Raw genomic sequence first — 18,842 nt, 5'->3', positions numbered from 1 at the left:
ATGATAACTAAGACATGTCCATATACCGCGGAAAACTCTATTATCCAAAGAGCCCCTGATTCCTTGCCACATTTCAGCGCCATCTTTGTTGTTGTGAAACCAATACAGGAGGGGGCGTGGCCAGCGGCGCACCAGCTAACTGCGCATAAGATCGATCAACCGATAAATTTTACCAATATAGACAAATCATATACGTCTATTTCTCTTACTGGCTTGGGATAGGTAACTGTTATAAAAACGACGGAGTTTTAATAGAGAGAACGTTACGATATATTAAAGATATTGTTGTTGTCGAAGATATTCCCATCTTCCCTCCAAATACTAGTATCTGCTTGAAGTATCGGGAAAGACCATCATCCTTTGTCTTAGGGACTGTACGATATTTAGCAGGGGAGGGTTGGTGCAAAAGGGAGAGAGGGCGTTGAATTTATTTTCTTTTTTGCCTGGGGGAACGAAAGAGATTGATTTTTTTGGGTGGATTGAATGAGAGCTAAGGAAAATTTTGTGAACCAGGGGGAGGGCCATGGAAGTGTTTCCTTTTTTTTTACCTGACCATCTCTACACCAGTCCTCCCCCGCTAAATATCGCACAGTCCCTACCTGATGCATCCTGGGAGTGGGCGGGCCCAAAACAACACAGAAAGTGAAAGTGGGCATCATGGCGTCTAATCGAACAAAGAAATCGTCCAAAATCAGATCTACCGGCGACACCAGTGGAAAGACTCCCGTTCGGAAAGCCCAGGCAGCGCGATGCGGCTTCTGTAACCTCGGATATGAAGTCGAGAGAACCTGCGACACTCTATATGTGGCGGACGATGTGGCAGCCCACTTCTTGTGCATGGTAAAAATTTTGTTATGATAATCTCATCAAAATACGGCATTATTATTCTTTGGATATTTGTCTCCTTGTCTCTCTACTCTAGATACTGGTATGATCACTTGTGGGATAAGCAGCTGGGTCTATAACGTTATTTATAGCTAAAATTTAAGGTTGAGTCCTTAAAATTTCCTCATCGTTAAAGGTAACATATTTCACTTTATTATGAATGTTTGAACCTAATTTATTGTGATTTTCCTAAGTACAAATGTACAGTTACTATAACATTACAATTTTAACAATGCTAGGGATCTCGATGGGGGAAGAACCATCACAGACAAACCTCTGGATTCAATCAAGGAGGTCCTTTTAATTAATTGATCAATGGGTTCATTGATTGACATTTTGTAACAAATTATCACCCTCCATGTTTGGAGTTGACAACTGTATGTAGTTGATCTTTTATCCTCATTTGACATTGAAGCTTGAATATCGATCTTATAATTACATTAGACTGTAAATGTGAATTATCTCTTATGGCCTCCGTCGGTCAGTATTGAACATGGTTAAATCCTAATTCACAACAGCCCTACAGCATCGACTATGGCTAAACAGCCCTATACGAGAATGGCAGTCTCTGCCACAAAAATCATATCTGTTGAGTTATAGTCTATAGAATATCTGATATGATAAGTAATAGGCTGTTCCCAGCTGTCAATCAAAGTTTATAATTACACAGCACACCCAGTAAGAGAGTGTCTGCAATATTAATTTGTTTTGGCAGAGGTTGGTAGGGATATTGGGTTCTGTCTATTTGATATGAAATTTTGATTAATAATGTTCTGAATTTCTTTTGCCAGCTGTACTCCAGTGGACTGGTCCAGGAAGATAGTGACTCCTCTCAATTTGAGGATTTCGGGATGTTCGACCCAGAAGATGTGAAGAAAGAAATAAAGCGAGGATTGGCATTGGTAAGACTCTGGACTCTCAGGTTCTGCATTATTATCTGCCATGAAGGACAGATCGTACTGGAAAAACTTTATTGATTGTATCTCACTGGAGTTTCCGGAAGAATGATGATGATGATGAATCATATAATAATACATGTTTAATGATAGTTGACAAAACTTAGTGAGGCTGAACACTTTGCTTTTAATGTTTGAATTTATGAAACTGATTCAGAAGTTTTTGGTTAAATGCAATGTCCTTGGGGAGTGTAACCCGACTAACCCAATAGTTTTGTTGTGTTTGAATGCATCAATGATCAAGACTATGTATTTTCCAATTGTAGCCACTCATTTGCTGCAATGTAGATACAAAGCCCAATGGATCAGTGTGACTAACACAATCCACAGGGTCATTCCCTGGTGGAACGAACTGCCAGAAGAGGTTGTCAACGCCCCTTCAGTGAATGCTTTTAAAGCCAGGTTTGACCGCCTTATGGAAAGCCATCCTGTAAAATACAACTTCAGAGCCCTGGACCACCCGCAGAAACCCACAGTGTCAGTCGGCTAAAGAAGTGTTACAAAGGAGCGGTCTAAACTGGATGTAATGCATCCTACCTGACTGAAGACTCTACTCTACTCTACTCTAGACTAATATCATTAGCTATATAGCCTGGTATCCAGTCTTGTTCAACTTCAGATTTGGCCTGCTTCTCTCAATCAGGCTATTAGCTAGCAGGGTGCAAGGGCGTCTTCTGGATGCCATACATAAAAAACAAACAAATAAACTAGACACCTTACTTTGGCAGGGGACACCCATATGATGTCCTGTTTCCTTGGTAATTTACACATTTGCATTGAATTTGTTTGATTTGTTCTACACACACACACTGCTACTAGTAAGTTGTTGTTTTTTCCTCATACAATGATTCGGACAGCATGAACAACCCCCCCCCCCCCCCCACGTACACAATTTTTGAACATCCTGAGTCCCTGACTATTGATCCTTGCTAAAAGCCAGTCCTCAATGGTTGCTTCTTCAACAGTTGGGTAGTGAATGACAATAACTGTGCAAGGCTGGATACAGGCTGTACATTGTCCTTACTGTTTTCTTAGTCCCCATTGTTCATCTCCATTGTTAGAGCTGCAGTGTTTGTCATAAGAAGGGAGCCACCATCGGCTGTGACAAAGAAAAGTGTACTAAGACGTGTCACTACAAGTGTGGCATGGATTACGACTATGTGTTTGAAGAAAACCCCGACGAAGGACAATTCCTGTGAGTACTTTTTTTCATTCATGTAATGTAAAGCTTTTACCACAAAATTTCCATATTTCTAGTATGGTAAAGGAAAAGCAGTCATCCTCAATTGAGGTGAAGCATGATGCTTTTTCAAGTAGCTAGTGGTAGTGCAATGCGGCTTTGCCATGGCACGCGTTTTTGACCAAGCACACCGGTTCACCCTTACTCTTCTCGATAAGTGTGTTGGGTTCTTCTACATGCAGAGGTAAAACATGTTTTTAACTATTCATAGTGATTTAAGATAATTTGCTATATCTGAATCATGAGCCCAAGAACCAAACTGATTTTTTTCATTTCTTCAAGAATGTACTGTCCGAAACACAAGGATTTGACAAGTGATATGGATGATGATGATGAAAACTGGAAGTCTTCGGATGAAGAAGAAAGGGATGAAGAGCCAGATGATGAGAATACAGATCCGAGTTGGGACGCCTCCCCCTCCAAGAGAACCACACCGAAGAGAGCGTCCCAAAGGAAGAGAGGGCGGCCTTTCAAGAAAGGTCGAAAGGATGAGGAGAGTCCTCGAAGAAGGTACAATTGGGGATGGGTGGTGTTCTTCTTCTCATCATGTAAATTGACACTGATTGAGGTCTCATTTTACAGTTTTGTGTAAAAGTAGGGATTGGAAAACTCTGTTCTGAGACCATGAGCAGTAATAGAAATTTAATGCAGTTAACTTATAATTAGAACCCATAACTAAAGTGGTGATGTACTGAAAAACAAATTAGTTATTGTACCTGTAACGATTAATCGAACTTGGAAGCTGACTTATATTTGGTTTCTGACCTCATGTTGTATGTTGTATGCAGTTGCTCTAACATATGGGTGGTAATTTTGTTTGTGTTTATTTCTCTTTCAAGTAAACGTGCGCGGACCACTGTTAAGTATGATGAAACAGATGAAGAGTCCTTCACTGATGATGATATGATCATACCAGCAGTACGAAGGGTAAGTGTTTGGTTGTGAAGAATACACTTGATGTTCATTAGGAAAGCATTAATTTATGATTATGAGACAGATGTATTGTAAGTCTATTAAGTAAATAAAGTGATGTGTCTCATGTCTACATGTTCTAGCACATGCTTGATAACATTAACATTTAAAAGCCTGTTTCATTGATGACAGTGTTACATGCTAAAGCACCTGTTCTTAATGGTTAACATCAAATGCTCATTCTGTGGAAATCAGATTTAAAGATGGACTGTACAGAAATTTGGTTTACCATAGAAAATCCTGGTTTTGCCGCAATTCTAGTAAGATAGAAAATTTACGAGAAATATGTGATATTTGACTCTAATTTTTCTGAAAACAATGACTTTCAAGGTACCTACCAAGAAAAAGATCAAGGAGGAGAAAGCCCAAGAGGAAGGAGAACAAGATGCTGACAAGGAAACAAGTGAACAGGAAGATGGACCAGGAGATGAGGAGGAGGAGAAGGAGGAAGGAAGTGGAGATAAAAGGATGGAGAAGTCCCGGTATGATTCATAGAAATCGAAATATGACATTGACTGGGACCTTTGGTTTCTGCCCTCCTGTTGTATGGTCGTGGCATATGTTTGGGGTAACGGTTTGAGCGTTGGCCTCAGAACCAATAGGTTCTGGGTTTGATACTCGCCATGACCCGATGTTGTGCCCTTAACACGATCTTCCTACCTACCATGACTGTGGAGTGCCACCCATCGAACCTCTTCGGCTAATCTGTCAAAACTTTGCCTAAAACACCAACATCGGCCACCAACTGACCAAGAGCCGTAATTTTTTTTTAATTGTAGATTGTAGAATTGCTCTTTTGGGTGGTGAGTAATTTTTGTGCATGTGTGTTTCTCCTACAAGAAAACGTGCGGGGAAAGCGAAGGAGAAAGACCAAGGTGATGATGGGGAAGATTCATCAGGAGATGGTGACGATGAGAGTGGAGATGAAAAGATGGAGAAAAAAGATGATGGAGCACAGAAGACAGGTGAGGCCCAAGCTATGGATGTTTTATTTCTTAAGTGCTATTTAAACCAGCATTTTTGCTAAATTCCTGCTTATATACTAAATCTGAACATGTTTTATAGTTATCTGAGACTACTGTGACAAGCAACTTACTTTACTTACTTTGGTCGAGCTCTCGCTCGAACCAAGCTTGAAAACTTCCACAAAGCTTGAAAACTTCCGCACAAGCAAGTTATGTGAAAATTTAGGTTCAAACCTTACAGTTTGTAGTATCAATCATGGAGAGATTGACATTATAGATTGCACTTTTGAAGCTGGTTAACCGTCTCCCTGCTTCCAAACCTTGTACCCCCCCCCCCAAAAAAAAAAAAGGTATGCAATGCAGACAAACAAATCAATAAAAATTTGGTGCCACAAGGCTACTCCAGAACTTAGGTGAAAAATGAGGCATTAGAATTTTCATTTGCCATATTTATTTTAATATTCTATTTCTCAATGAAACAGTGGTCTAATTTCAGGCCTACTAATAGTTGATAATAAAATGGAGACAATGATGTTTTAAAAGTTTTTCTATCATTTTCAACAGACTTCTGGGACCACAGTAGGGAGGCTGGGACACTGGGAGCCGTCTGTACCAGGGTGAAACAGGTCATGCAGTCAACTCTCAAGAAAATCCAGGACGACACTGCCACAGAAACGGGTAAAACATGTCTTTATGCACGCACATACAACCAACCACTTCTATATGGATATTGCAGTTCCTTATATAAAACTAGAGGACAATCACATGCCAACATTTTTGTTGTCTGCTACATGTACTTTTTTCAAGAAGAGAGGACAACAGATAGGTATTCTAGATTAACATGGCCACAATAATGTGTCTTAATCAGAAAATCTACTCCGGATGAGGGGGGATACAAACTCAGTCATATTTAGGACCACATTGTTCTTGCTGCAGCGCCACCTAGTGGCGAGTATAGTACTCCAGTCATTATTCGCCTAAGGATGGTAGCAGACTATAATAATGAATTTGTGCCCTCAGGCTGATTGTGTATTAAGAGCCTTAATATCCACTCATTTACCGACCTGATGAAACTTCACAAATGTCTCAATCTTGTCTACAAATTCATGATGTCTTTCCAAACTAAAAAGTGACTGTTTTGCGATCTATCCCCACTTCAGAGTGTGCAGCAGTCACAAGCTTCATGAAGAGTACCGGTCTAATGCAGCAGCTTCAAGAAGAGGAACAGAAAGATAAAAAGGACAGTGGAAAGAAGAGGAATGGACAGACTAAGGAAGAAGAAGAACCAGAGGAGACCAAGGAGGATCGAGACGTCCCACCTAAGAAAGCGTCTCGGTTCCATACTCCAAGGAGAGGGATGAAGAAATAGTGTGGGAGGGTTATCATGACTAGAAGTTAATTCCACGAATCTTTGCTGCAATGAAAAGTTCCTGAACAGTAGATATCTGAACTACATGTAGTTTATGTCAGACTTTATAAGTGAAGTTTGATCAAGTGAAGATTAGCCATTTCTACACATAAACTAGGGATTTAATCACAATTCTAGTTATGCTCTCATTTTGTCGTAGAGTGTATTTGTAAAAGTCTAATGTTGTAGGTCTTCATTTAGTTGTAGTAAAGTAGTTGAACGGGTACCCTGCTTCATCTTGTTCATGTAAATCCATTTGATATTGTGGTCGTTAATTTTAGCATTTGGGGGGAAAGGGGTAGTTCGTGGAATTTAATTCTAATGATGGGAACAAAGTTCTTGCCTCAGTACGAAGAATAATCAAATATTTGCGATGATGACATTTAAACGGTTGAATGGTGATAGTTGCTAAAATTTACCGTTAACGAATAAGAATTACAGTATGCATTAATGACAGAAGTAACACAGCCATGTAGTATAATAGTGTTCCATGCACCACAGTATCTACAATGTTACTCATTTGTATTTTGTGCCTTGTACTGTGCAGTGAATGCATTTTTATTGTAACTTTCCTTGTGAATGGAATTGTCTTCAGGACATTTTCTTTAGTTTTTTTGTCCCAATGAAGGATTTTTATTTGATTGTAATGTTCCAGACGATCTTTCTAGCCAAGAAGACTTTGTTAATGGGCAATAGGGGCAAAGTGCCATATTTACTGCTGCAGTATTATTGTACATGTGCGATTCCAAGTTATGACTGAATGAGTGTTTCTATGAAACAACCATGTGACAGTTCTACTAGTAATATGATGGTGATAGACTTACTAGATTTCGGAATTAAAGTTGAACTGCAATTGCCAACACAAAAATGACTCCGAATGACTTCTACCAACACAGATGAACTTTTAAGTGAAGATTTACATTTTTGCATGTTCAGTGAATATGCATAGTATAGTTATGTAGGTCTTGGTGCTTTGTAGGATGCAATAGATTTTTTTCAACAATATGTGAGAGTTTCTTTAATGATACATTCCATAGACCTTTATGTCAAAACAGTGCAGCATTGTTAAATCAAAGGATAGTAGCCGGAGGTAACTGAATAACTGTACTAATAATATCATATAATCAGAAATGAATCTAAGTTACTTTGTATGTTTTCATTTTGTCATAATCCTAGGTACATATAATACTATGTACATGTATGTAACCCTCTCATACGTAAACTATGTAGTGAGAAACAGAAGAGAGGATCTTTTTTTATTTACAGCACGAATAAACATGTTCAAGACAGTAGACTCCAAATGTACGAAGTTTCTGTTAGTCAAGCAAACATGGGTTGCCGAAAATAGCCACATAAAAGATACACGCTTTGTTTATGTGGGCTACTTCCCTAGAAGAACGGGCAAGCCGTTTGTTAAATAAACAACAACAGGCACATTTAGGAAAATTCAAAATGGCCGCAGTAACTGGAAAGGGGTCTATTGCCATTGACACTGTGTCAGTCCATTACTTTGTAACTCTTTTGAGAGCTGCAGAAGCTGCTCTCTTCAGGAATGTTTGGTTACAATCTAGTACAGTAGTGAACCTCTTAATATCATCTTGAGACATCTCCTTCCCATATGTCTTAATTATAGCAAGGATAAGCTTTGTGAACTTGAGATTAGACTTCAAGTTCTCTGCCTGACCCTGAGTAGCTGTGATGAGATCAGACAGAGAAGAATTATCCAGGGGAGGCTTCTGGTTAATGACTGTCTGAAGTAAGGCTACTGTTGACTCTGACCAAGTTTCAGCTCCATACAGCACTTGAAGAATGGATATGAGATCCTGAGAAAGAAATGATAGAAACAGTAATGTTATAAACATACAGTCAAACCTGTACAGGTGACCATCTCTATCTACGGACCACCTGGCCAATGTGACCACTTTTTCCTGGTCCCTTCGATAATTCTTTCCATTGAAACAAGCATTAAGAGTCCTCTTTGTAGTGACCACCTGTCCACATAGACCAGATTTTATCGGTCCCCTGAGTGGTTTTCTTTTGACTGTAGTTAGCAATATCCCACAGTACATTTTCTGAATAATAAGTCTTGTCTCAAATGTCAACAATTTTAAAGTTAATTAGAAGGTTACGTTATTTGTTAAAGGTGATAATACACTACCTTAAATGTGTTGCAACTTGATGCAAAATTTTCTTGACAGTCAAAGTTTGCTTTCACAATTGATGGAAATTAAGCTATCCAAACTGTTGTGATTGTAACTCCAATGTATTGTACCTGTGGTTGGGTGTCTGGTTCAGTGACAAGCCTGTTCAGCACATCCCACAGCCAGCTGCCCTCCCCCAATGTCGTCAGTAGGGGCGTCACTGCTGTCTCAACAAACGGTCTGGGGTACTTCCTGATACAGTGATTATAGGAAGTAGAGTAAGACTTAAAGCCATCAAATTAGAAAAATCGCTACGAAGAAAAAGTAGTGGCTCCTATACTGAATCAGATATACCTTACTGAACTGATATGTCCTTGCTGAAACTAATGGATGACGGTTACACCAATGTTACCCAAAAGATCATCATAAAAACAGTCAAATTGGAAAGTCTGTACCATTGTTCACAGTTTCAGGGAATGACTACTCTATCTTTAGGAAGCCTCCTACTGTCCTCGGACAGAAATTTGCTTGTTAGAACAGAGAATAACAACTTTGTATTGTGTGTCCTGAAATAATCAGAATAAACAGAAATTAATGTAAATGCATTTTCATAAGCTTAAAATTACAGATTTAACAATGAAAATTGAAAACATGGGCTCAGAAACAATGAGGGAGACGGAAAAAATTAAAAGCTGGAGACAGCCCTGGACCAAAGTCAGATGGAATTAAATTTTCCTCCTGGACCTAAAATGTTTTTCTCTTGCGTTGATGAAGGTTAGACATCCAGGTAGTAAGATCGTCTTAACCTCATTAACATATCTATTCAGAGTTTTGGTATAAATTTGGTTTTCCAATCCTTATCGTTAGTCACTGACGAAAGACAGCAGATGCTGTCTGAAATGTCTGTTTCAAAATTTTATCCAGTTGCTTGAGTAACTATTTTTGGTGTTTTTCTCTTGTCCTATGCTTCAGTTTTGCAATGTCTGAGAACAAAGGGAATAGATTGACATGGCCTTCAGATTAAATAGTTGCATGGCTTAAATTCACCCTTTTGTTGCATGTACTTACCTTGCAAACTCCACCATAGCTGCTGACAGAATCCTTGATGCAGTCTCACTCTCTACATCATGTAACTGGGGCAGAAGACACTGCCTGATAAAAACACAGGAGTTGGTGTGGCTAGGAGGTGGTGTAACTTGTACCATGAAATGACAGGCACCGCACATGGCAACTTCAGACAGCCCAAGTTCACGAATCTGAACACAGGCACTCTCCATCTGCTGTGGTGAACAGCTCGTAAAGAAATGGTGTTCTGGTGCAAATTCAACCTGTACAGATACAACATACAACTGTGAGACAATGACAGACTCTGTGATGATACTGTAAATGCAGAAATGTTCGCGGTGGTTTTATGTTCACGTTTTTGCGGAACTTAAAACCACCGCAGACATTTTTGTCCAATACTGAAGAAGTATGTGACTATAGCGCTGAAGCGAATTTATAAACACTGCTAACACTCTATTTTCTCCTTAGCATGAAATTAAAACCATGCGAACCTAAATGCATTTACAGTAAAGATAGATTGATAGTTCATTAAGAGAAAAGTGATAAAAACATTGAAGAAATAGCACAAACACCTGCTCTCCTTGAGTCCATCTTAGGTGCAACTCTGTTAAGACATCACTTATCTCCTTGGGAAGCGCTTCCTTGGAATGTTCCTCCTTGGAAAGTGACTCTTCTACCAACTCAACTTCATCTTGCACTTCAGTATCCGGTGCAGGTGGTACAAGAGACTTGGACGATGTACTTTCTCCTTCTGTGGTTTTCTCCTCTTTATTGTTTACATTTGGAATGTCCAGCTCAAAACTTTTGGGCGCATGTCCATCGAAGACTTTGTCATCTGTTGTGAAATTTACCATTTCATTGTCCTCTTTTCTTTGACTTGATTTCTCAAGTTTAGCTTCTTTTGGTGTTTTTTCCTTGGAGTTTTGTGCACAAGAAGTTGGTGACGCTGCCTTCTTGGGTACATCTTGCTCCTTAGTGTATTTAGATGCTGAACTCTGGTGTAGAGACCTGCAACTGCTATAACATCAAGATTAAAGAATTAAGGTTAGAATGCCGTCACAACAAAACACATAACTTATTATATAACCATGGCACAGGGTTTGAATACATGACATGAACAACTATAAAGGCCCTTCTATAACCTGTGGTATCCTTAATGTAATGTTGCACATATCTAAACACTTTTAAATTTTGCATCAGGAACAATGACACAAGATGACATTCAGCAAAATTATTCAGCTATATGATATTACAAATTTTATTGACAGCCATGTTCCCATACAAACAAAACAAAAAATGGAAAAACACAGTCATCTTAATCAATGACTTATCAAGTGACAAGTATACCTTTCATCTTTCAACTTTTCCTCCAACACAGCTGGCAGCCAATCAAATTCCAAGCCTGGTTGCCATGGATACCGCCTCTTCCTGTGTTGTTCAGAGATCCTCCTGCCCAAGTCTGCACACCTGCTGAGGGCTTCAGCACTCAGGCAACTCCTGTTCCCTGCTCAAGATTATTGAAAATTTGAAATGTATTGTAAAGCATTGTTGATTCATTTTGGATGACATCCGCGCACACATCAATTTTCTTCTGTTATCAAAAAAATCAACCATACTGTAAATTATGCAAAGCAGCTGTAAAATGAGTAAAGATAATGCCGGAATTTGCACACAAAAACGTACAACGGATACTACGGGTAATGTTGCAGCATGCCTATTAAAGTCAAAGAAGAAGATGGGAAAGAACAAAAATTGAGAATCTATTGTTGGGTTTAAACCAATGTGTGTTTAGTCATTCATAATGAAGGCAAATTTTTTCTGCCAACTTTAATTTTTTCGCACGTTCACATCAGCTTTTGAGTCCCGGAGGATGTCATCCATATGGCCTAAAGGGAGAAGGCATGGACTGATAATGTCCATGAAGATGTTTGGTGGAAGATTGTAATGTTTTCTGACTGCTGTTTCTCTGATTAAGTAAATCGATTGTCAGAGAAACCCAATTGCAAAGTCATCAGAGAAACCTGGTAGTCAGAAAATGTTCCATCCCTCCCAACATCTGCTTGGAGCCTGAGAGTTACTGATACGCATGCATAATTTCATGACCTGGGATTCACCCAAAACCTCCTTGGATTCACCACAACCTGGCACAAATTACATCTTAACTAATGGTACTTTCATATTCCTTTATTTGCACCATTGTTTGCACCTATTCATAATCATGTACTCTGAAACTTTGTATTATCACATAAAAGCAGTAAAGATAGAATTTTAAAGGGCTTTTAAAGATAAAAGGATCAAAATGATGAAATTGGACTGACTGGCGTTGCTCAATGCTAGTCATCAGGCAAGGTTATGCCAATTTTCAGCAATCAGATCCACAATCTCCCAAATACACATTCTTCAACTTACCCGCCATTGTGCTTTAGATGTAGTGTGTCCATCACGAGATAGTTACTGCCTGTTCAAATTAATATCTTAGATTTGATTCTAATCTATGATAATACAATGTATAGATAAAAAATGACTGAAATAAATATTTTTGCACATATATCTGTTCGTTTAATTTCATTTTGATACAATTTCTCTTATATGTGGTGTTACAAATATTCTGGCATTGTGATCAACAACCTTAGTCAGCTATAAAATACGTCGTCCCTACGAGGTCCCATTTTCAGGACGACAAGCAAGGACTTTCATTTTATACATTTGAGGGTGTAATATACGAATTTTGTCCCTTAATACGACCTAACAAGGGTTGTATAGCTTTTTGGAAACTTATATATAGCTAGTAACGACAAGTATTGTCTCATATCGTTGCATGTGCTGCAAGAATCGCGTGTAAATTGTTCTGAAGTTGGTGCCCCCCTCCCCTTTTCACATGGACCTCGCTGCGCTGTGTATTATTATGTTGCAGCATAACGTGATCTAGACAGCAGAAAATCGAAGATGAAGTTTGGAAACCGTCTAAGAAATGTCTGAAGACGTTGGAGTATCAAACGGAGACACGGGAGGCGCCATGCCGGGGCTGGAAGTACCGAACTGGTGCGAGGGGTGCGCCGGATGTCAGGCTCTGAGGAAGGTAGGACAAAATCAAACTTGCGTTTACAAAATTATGTTATCGTCTAGGATGCACTTATCATTGTGTACAGGAGGTTCATATCTGACTGTTGAGTAGGTAAATTAGGGAAGGGGCGTTTCCACAGACTTAAGTGTGTGTGTGAATGTGTCTTATACCTGCAACGTTTTATATTTAAGCAGACTAGCACAGTAGCATGCAGTACTCAAAATCATCTTCACACTATAGCTATGATCACAGGCAAATTTATTGCCATGCCAGTAGAGTACGATGGTTATAGTTCTGAATGATAACTTTGCCAGACACACAGCCACATTGTGTGACACTGTTCATCATAAGATCAGAAATGTCGTAGAATTGCAATTTTCATGATTACATTGATTATCATATCAGTATCTGTATAACAGGCATTACTACCTTTCGGCATAACACTAACAACTTACTAACACACCAGCTTTGCAGGCACGCAGCACGGCAACAGCTGGTTATATTACACTGAACGACCTGTCACACTTAGTCTTTGTGCATCTGACTGTAAGCATTCAACTCCAACTTTGCTGGCACAGTAGTATATTTCTGATATGAAACTAAAAGTGTACTTTTGTGTCTTTATCATTTCACAGGAGTTGCAGGACAAAGAGGCCGAACACAAGAGTGTCTGGCTGGCAGTCAAACAGAGGGTTATCTCTACTGAGTAAGTCATATCGGGTGGTGGGGTTTCTTTCCAGCCTTTAAGTTTTTTTCTGTCCTCTCAGACAGTTTAACAATGCAAAACTGGAATGCATCAGGACACCGGTATTTTTGGTACCATATTGTATTTGTACAGATATACGTTGTACAAGCATAAATATATCAATAAAGTGATGAACAAAGAAGTACATGTACATTATGTTTACTACACCTATTCAAAGCCTTAATCTGTTAACAGATTGAGCGTGAAATACAGGAAATTTACAAGGAAATTATACAAGACTTGTTGGATTCTGTTTTAAATTTTCAATTCCTCGGATCAAAAATTTTATGTACCTTGTTAGTGGTCAACCCACAAAAAAAGGCTAGTGGCAGCAGGTTTTTGCTGGGGTCGGTCGGGTAACGGGAAACAACATTTTTCTTTCTAGGGTACTTAAACACAACATTTTTCTTCCTCGGCATACAATTGCTGTAATACACCATTTTTATCTGTCAAAATGAAGGAATGGAATCCCGAATGCAAGGGAAATCTGTGTTACATATAGTATCGGTATGCTTCTTTGAATGAGAGATTGTATCACCGGGTATGTAGAGTTAGCATTACCATATGGATATGATGTAGTGTTTCCTTAGCTTGTGACTCACCAGTAAAATCAGTCTATTGCAATGATGAGTGTATAGCAGAAAATAGCAGTGTATGATACATGTGGGTAAGTAAAGTATGATAAGGAAGTAAAATGACAATTAACAGTTGTGTTTGTGTTTTTCCAGCTTGCTGTTGAAGCAGAATGCTGAGTATAAGGCCAGATACAACGCCAAAGCTCAAGATATCCTCAAATATGTAAACCAGTTTACACCTTACATATGGGTTATGGGCAACATATAGTATACACTAGATACACAATTACATAACATAGCCACAAATGATCAATATATAGCTGTTAATTCGGCAACTTCTAGTAATAATTGACCTTGATTTTCTTACAAAAGAAAAACAATATATTTCACATTTGCGCAACAACAATACCTAGATTGGAAAGTCAAAGTGTTGAAGAACACATACATCACTGTTGCAATTGGCTTTCAATTGAAGTAGTTTTGGTTGATCATGAATGTTTTTTGAAATGTAGAATTAACCTTCAAATTAGTCTTTGCATAATGTAGAACAGAATACTGGTTTTCGATGCTATTATAACATATTGAGATGGTAGGATAAGGTAACTTGCAATACACTCCTTAAACCAGACACATTTTAAAGTATATTTGCATTGTATTGAGGAATATATCATTACAACTTATACAAGCGCAGCATCATTTCTGGTGTTTGGAGTGTAGATAAGTCAAGAAACAGATATTTTTGCATATTTTATAATCCTGCAATGTTTTTGCGTGAAAACATAATTATGAGATATTTCGAAACAGAATGTTATTTTCTGATTGGAACAAATAACTCAAGAAAAGTCTCCTGGACTAAGACTCTTATTAAAAGTTTTGATTTGTTGGTATGTTGCTTACTAGTACTGATGACAAATGCAAGGCATTTTCTCACACTGGTCATTTGATATACCAAGCAAACTTTTTGCGCCAAAATCTCAAGAACGAACAGATCAAGCAAACATGATGAGCTCATTTTCATTTGCAAAGTGGCACAAAAACAATACCAAAAAAAAGAAGTACGTACCTCAAAAGTTGAAGCATGACCTTTCATGCTACTCTCCCTGCCATCTTTTGGTAAGCTTGTGCCTTTTTGGTATGTATGATATCATGTATGTAGCATAAATATGAGTTGGAATTTCATCTTGTCTCTCCTCATATTCTTGTCACCACCAAAATCCACACCTGTATCTGGTTCCCTGTGGTGGAATTGTGGGATGCGTTCACTGTGGCATGATGGGAACTTCCCAAATGATTTGCACCGTATCCAGGTATGTACATTTGCATATTGAGTTTGGTATTTGGTATGGGCAGTCTAAAGGCACAGGGTGATGACATACTAGTTGCAATACTGACTGGATACTCCTTCAAAATTGATAAAATGAATTCAGGTTTGACATTTTCGTCTGTTAACCCATTTTTAAAGTCATGTACATGGAGCATGCATTGGTAGATAAAAATGTTTTCAAGCTTAGCTTTGAATCAAAACTAAAAAATAAAGTTCATTTATTTATGCTATTTGTATGTCAGGCCCAACAACTAGCCCGTGTTTCACAATAGCTTGCTGTCATCAGGGACTGATTTTAAAATTGGTAGACCAAAAGGTGCTCAGGATGCTTTATTACTTTAAAAATCTGTCCAATAGGAGCTCAGGATTCTCTATCACTATGAAAATCTGCCCAATAGGAGCTCAGGATTCTTTATCGCTTCAAAGTCAGTCCAAAAAGAGCTCAGGATTTTTGATCACTGAAAATCTGTCCAATAGGAGCTCAGGATTCTTAATCACTTCAAAATCTGTCCAATGGGAGCTCGGGATTCTCTGTCAACATGGAAACCAGTCACCTGTGCCTTTAGGAATGCATCTGCCTTACAAATGGTAGCACAGCTGGTTTCATACAAGTGGAAACATGATAACTCATGAAATTCTGGAATCATTTGAAATTGTAACACTTACATCTAGATGTGTATGTTGTCTTGTCCTAACATTGGAAAAGTCCAAGAACAATTCTTAACAGTTGTTGGAAAGATTTGGTATTGGGAAAAATGTCTTCAACGAATTTCTTCTAAAACTAGTACATATTTTGGCTGGAACAGTAAAATTATAGTTCACCAGGAAATCAACATATCTTCACACTTGTGTGAAACAACTAGACATTGACTTGCATATGTAATGCATGGATAGCAGAAATGACTAGTGTGTTAACCCTTAGAATGCTGCTGTTGCAGTGTACAGAAACAATTTGAAGTTGGCAAGTCACCCCTAGCATGGTAAAGGTTAACAATGTTTGCAATTGGTATGAGCTCCAATCGATTGGCCGAAATATCATGCATTTGTATAATTTTGAAATCATGCTGTTGGATCATGATAATGTTTTTTGGTATGCATATTGAGCTTTGTGGCAAAATAACTGAGTTTCACAGCTGTTGATGGACCCTTGCAATTGCAATTTTATATCAAGTGTCGAATAATTTGGATAACTCAATTTGGAAAAATGTGTGATCTTAACTTGAGCAAAGCGAGGCTCTTGGACCAAAATTTACGTCTGAAGCAGATTCGTTTGTTGTTGATTGTTTGTCTTTCCTTGACATTTGTGTTTACAATGTGACATTCAGCGTCAGAAAATAGAGGAGGCAACACGACAGCTAGTATCAACTGAAAGGTGAGTTTTTAAATTGTACAGTAGAAAGACAACATTTTTGAATTCATACAGTATCCTTGTATGGTCAGTTTCTCAAATATCAAAGTATTATAAGTATATTTTTTTATTTTGGCTTTGATAAGAATTTTCTCAAAAGCTATACTTGGTCTGAACAAGGAGGTTAAAAAATAGAATTTTGAACCTCCTTGGTATGAAACTGTGAAAGTTGGTGACCTTTGCCTTCTAACCTTTGCCCCTCAGGCATTGTGAGACCCTTCAAATGCAGCTTGACAGCGCCTTGAAGGAAATGGAGCCTCTTAAAAAGGTAAGTCTAGATCTGTTCTAGACGTCCACCGAAAAATATCAAGCACAACATAGGTTATGTTCTAAAACATAGGGGAGAATTTGTTCAATATCTCTTGTCACCCCTAAAGTCTTTGGAAGATTTTTATTTTCAAGAAAAGATTAATGTTAAGAACACTCTCACAACTACCTGTGTCTTAATTCCAGAGGAAACAGGAACTTGAGGAAAGCCAGCAGAAATGCAAGGAGGAAGTGGAGGAGGCAAGGGACAGGATCAGGGCCAGTGAGGTAGGCCAACACTTGTGCTGTTGTGTGACATTTTCCTCTTAAACTATCTTCTAGAAGGAACTTAGCATCAAGTAGGGTAGATAGAATGGCAAGTACAAACTGTATGTGTGGCAAGCCATCTGCTACAGTACACTTGGAAATCTTGTATGAAATGCAAAAGGGCAGTTAAGCTGGTTAACCAAATTGAATACAGTTGCATACATCCACATTACAATGCATCACTCAAGCCCTGGTTACACATAGCCAAACATGGCTCCCGCCCACCAGCCAACCAAGGTTGGCAGTAGGTCGGGAGCAGTCTGACCAGTTTTAGAGTCAAAATTGACTCCCAAACACACCCTGACCACTACTGACTTACTCCCAACCACCAGCCAACTCATTCCAAACCTACCATCCACAGCTGAAAATTTCAAAACATTCAGCTGGTGTAGCCGAACACCAGCGAACCGCACCGAACACAAGCCAACCACATCCGACCTAGCTCCCGAACCACTCCCAACCATTGTTAGGGGAAGCTTAAGGTTGGGAGGCCATGTTCGGCTATGTGTAACCTGGGCTTCACTCACACGTGTGTCTGTGAAATGTTGACTAAGGCTTGTGTTTGTTTTCCATCAGGGTCTATGCCAGCAGTACAGGGAAGTGATCAAGAAATTTGAAGATGAAGAAGCTGAGAGGGAGGCCAGCAACTCAAAGTAAGTTCTGTTTATTTCACCAGTAAGAAAGGGTTGTTGTCATTACTTACAACTGCATTTGATCCTATTGCATGCCCCCCCCCCACTTCATTTCAAGGCTCTGTATTGCCGACTATTGTACAATGTGTTTTGTCTGATTTAAAACATGTGAATAATATACTTTGTTTTGCATTTTCATTACAGTGAGAAGAAGGTTTCTGCTGCCAAGCTACAAGGTATGTTTTGCAATTCAAAACCACCCAGAGAAAAGATATGAAATAAAGTTACATAAAATATATGAATATATGAACGCTTCATATTCTTTTGTGACAAACACATTATTTAATAATTCGTTTTTATGTAGATCAAGCCTTTTGGTTTTGTAGTCAGTGTAAGGATTTTCTATTTCTTTGTCCTAATAGTATGCTTACATTTTATTTCTTCAGAGGACCTGACAAAGGTGAAAGCTGATCTTGCATCAGAGAAAAGAAAGAACAGGGGCCTGGAGAGAGAGCTAGACAGAGCAAAGGTACTAAATTATCATCATAATCTTCAGCATCAAAACTATCTTAAAGGTGCAAATTTTTACCAAAATTCTTTTCTTGGTGTACAGTCTTTTGGTACATTGAAATTGCATTGCGTAATAATGAAAACATTTCTGTTTTAGGTCATGATGGAAGGGCTTCGGGAGCAGATTTCCAGTGTACAGCAACAAGGTAAGTTCAGAATTCAGTATTGCACTTAACCCTTTGGTAAGGGCAATAGGTATTGTGGTGATAATGTCCTTGTATCGATAATGTCACAGTTATATCAAACTTTTGCAAATAATAGGATTACATTTTTATGTACGTTACAGTTATGTGTGATTACTCCCACTTTTTTCTAAAGC

At 38.6% G+C, this 18,842-nt stretch overlaps 3 protein-coding genes across 5 annotated transcripts; 2 read left to right on the top strand and 1 right to left on the bottom strand.

Annotated features, from left to right (window-relative positions):
• Nucleotides 1–604: 604 nt before the first annotated feature.
• LOC136422902 (uncharacterized protein DDB_G0286299-like) lies at nucleotides 605–7,718 on the top strand. Its single transcript, XM_066410824.1, has 9 exons — nucleotides 605–840; nucleotides 1,677–1,787; nucleotides 2,903–3,036; nucleotides 3,364–3,591; nucleotides 3,921–4,008; nucleotides 4,384–4,535; nucleotides 4,894–5,018; nucleotides 5,583–5,696; nucleotides 6,179–7,718. Exons 1-9 carry the CDS (start codon nucleotides 658–660, stop codon nucleotides 6,385–6,387), a joined length of 1,344 nt encoding a protein of 447 aa, XP_066266921.1. The 5' UTR covers nucleotides 605–657; the 3' UTR covers nucleotides 6,388–7,718.
• An 89-nt stretch (nucleotides 7,719–7,807) lies between these two features.
• Nucleotides 7,808–12,084, bottom strand: LOC136423363 (uncharacterized). The gene is made up of 7 exons (XM_066411498.1): nucleotides 12,042–12,084; nucleotides 10,980–11,136; nucleotides 10,205–10,649; nucleotides 9,636–9,895; nucleotides 8,699–8,819; nucleotides 8,111–8,249; nucleotides 7,808–7,815 (listed from the first exon to the last, which is right to left on the bottom strand). Exons 1-7 carry the CDS (start codon nucleotides 12,046–12,048, stop codon nucleotides 7,808–7,810), a joined length of 1,137 nt encoding a protein of 378 aa, XP_066267595.1. The 5' UTR covers nucleotides 12,049–12,084.
• A 195-nt stretch (nucleotides 12,085–12,279) lies between these two features.
• Nucleotides 12,280–18,734, top strand: LOC136423281 (microfibrillar-associated protein 1-like). 3 transcript variants are annotated; one of them, XM_066411402.1, is made up of 10 exons: nucleotides 12,280–12,711; nucleotides 13,332–13,402; nucleotides 14,170–14,226; nucleotides 16,653–16,712; nucleotides 16,953–17,016; nucleotides 17,202–17,282; nucleotides 17,898–17,974; nucleotides 18,158–18,189; nucleotides 18,400–18,482; nucleotides 18,621–18,734. In XM_066411402.1, the coding sequence occupies exons 1-10, from the start codon at nucleotides 12,604–12,606 to the stop codon at nucleotides 18,696–18,698; spliced, it is 711 nt and encodes a 236-aa protein (XP_066267499.1). In that variant the 5' UTR covers nucleotides 12,280–12,603; the 3' UTR covers nucleotides 18,699–18,734. The 3 variants fall into 3 exon arrangements, with proteins under 3 accessions (XP_066267499.1, XP_066267501.1, XP_066267502.1); XM_066411404.1 differs by having other exon boundaries at nucleotides 14,170–14,239; nucleotides 16,666–16,712; XM_066411405.1 differs by lacking the exons at nucleotides 12,280–12,711; nucleotides 13,332–13,402; nucleotides 14,170–14,226 and adding an exon at nucleotides 14,282–15,323 and having other exon boundaries at nucleotides 16,666–16,712.
• The last annotated feature ends 108 nt before the right edge of the window (nucleotides 18,735–18,842 follow it).

The sequence above is a fragment of the Branchiostoma lanceolatum genome, chromosome 17 (assembly GCF_035083965.1).
Source record: "Branchiostoma lanceolatum isolate klBraLanc5 chromosome 17, klBraLanc5.hap2, whole genome shotgun sequence".
Lineage (NCBI taxonomy): Eukaryota > Metazoa > Chordata > Leptocardii > Amphioxiformes > Branchiostomatidae > Branchiostoma > Branchiostoma lanceolatum.
The sequence above is the reverse complement of the archived record's forward strand: the minus strand, read 5'-3'. Positions and strand labels throughout refer to the sequence as shown.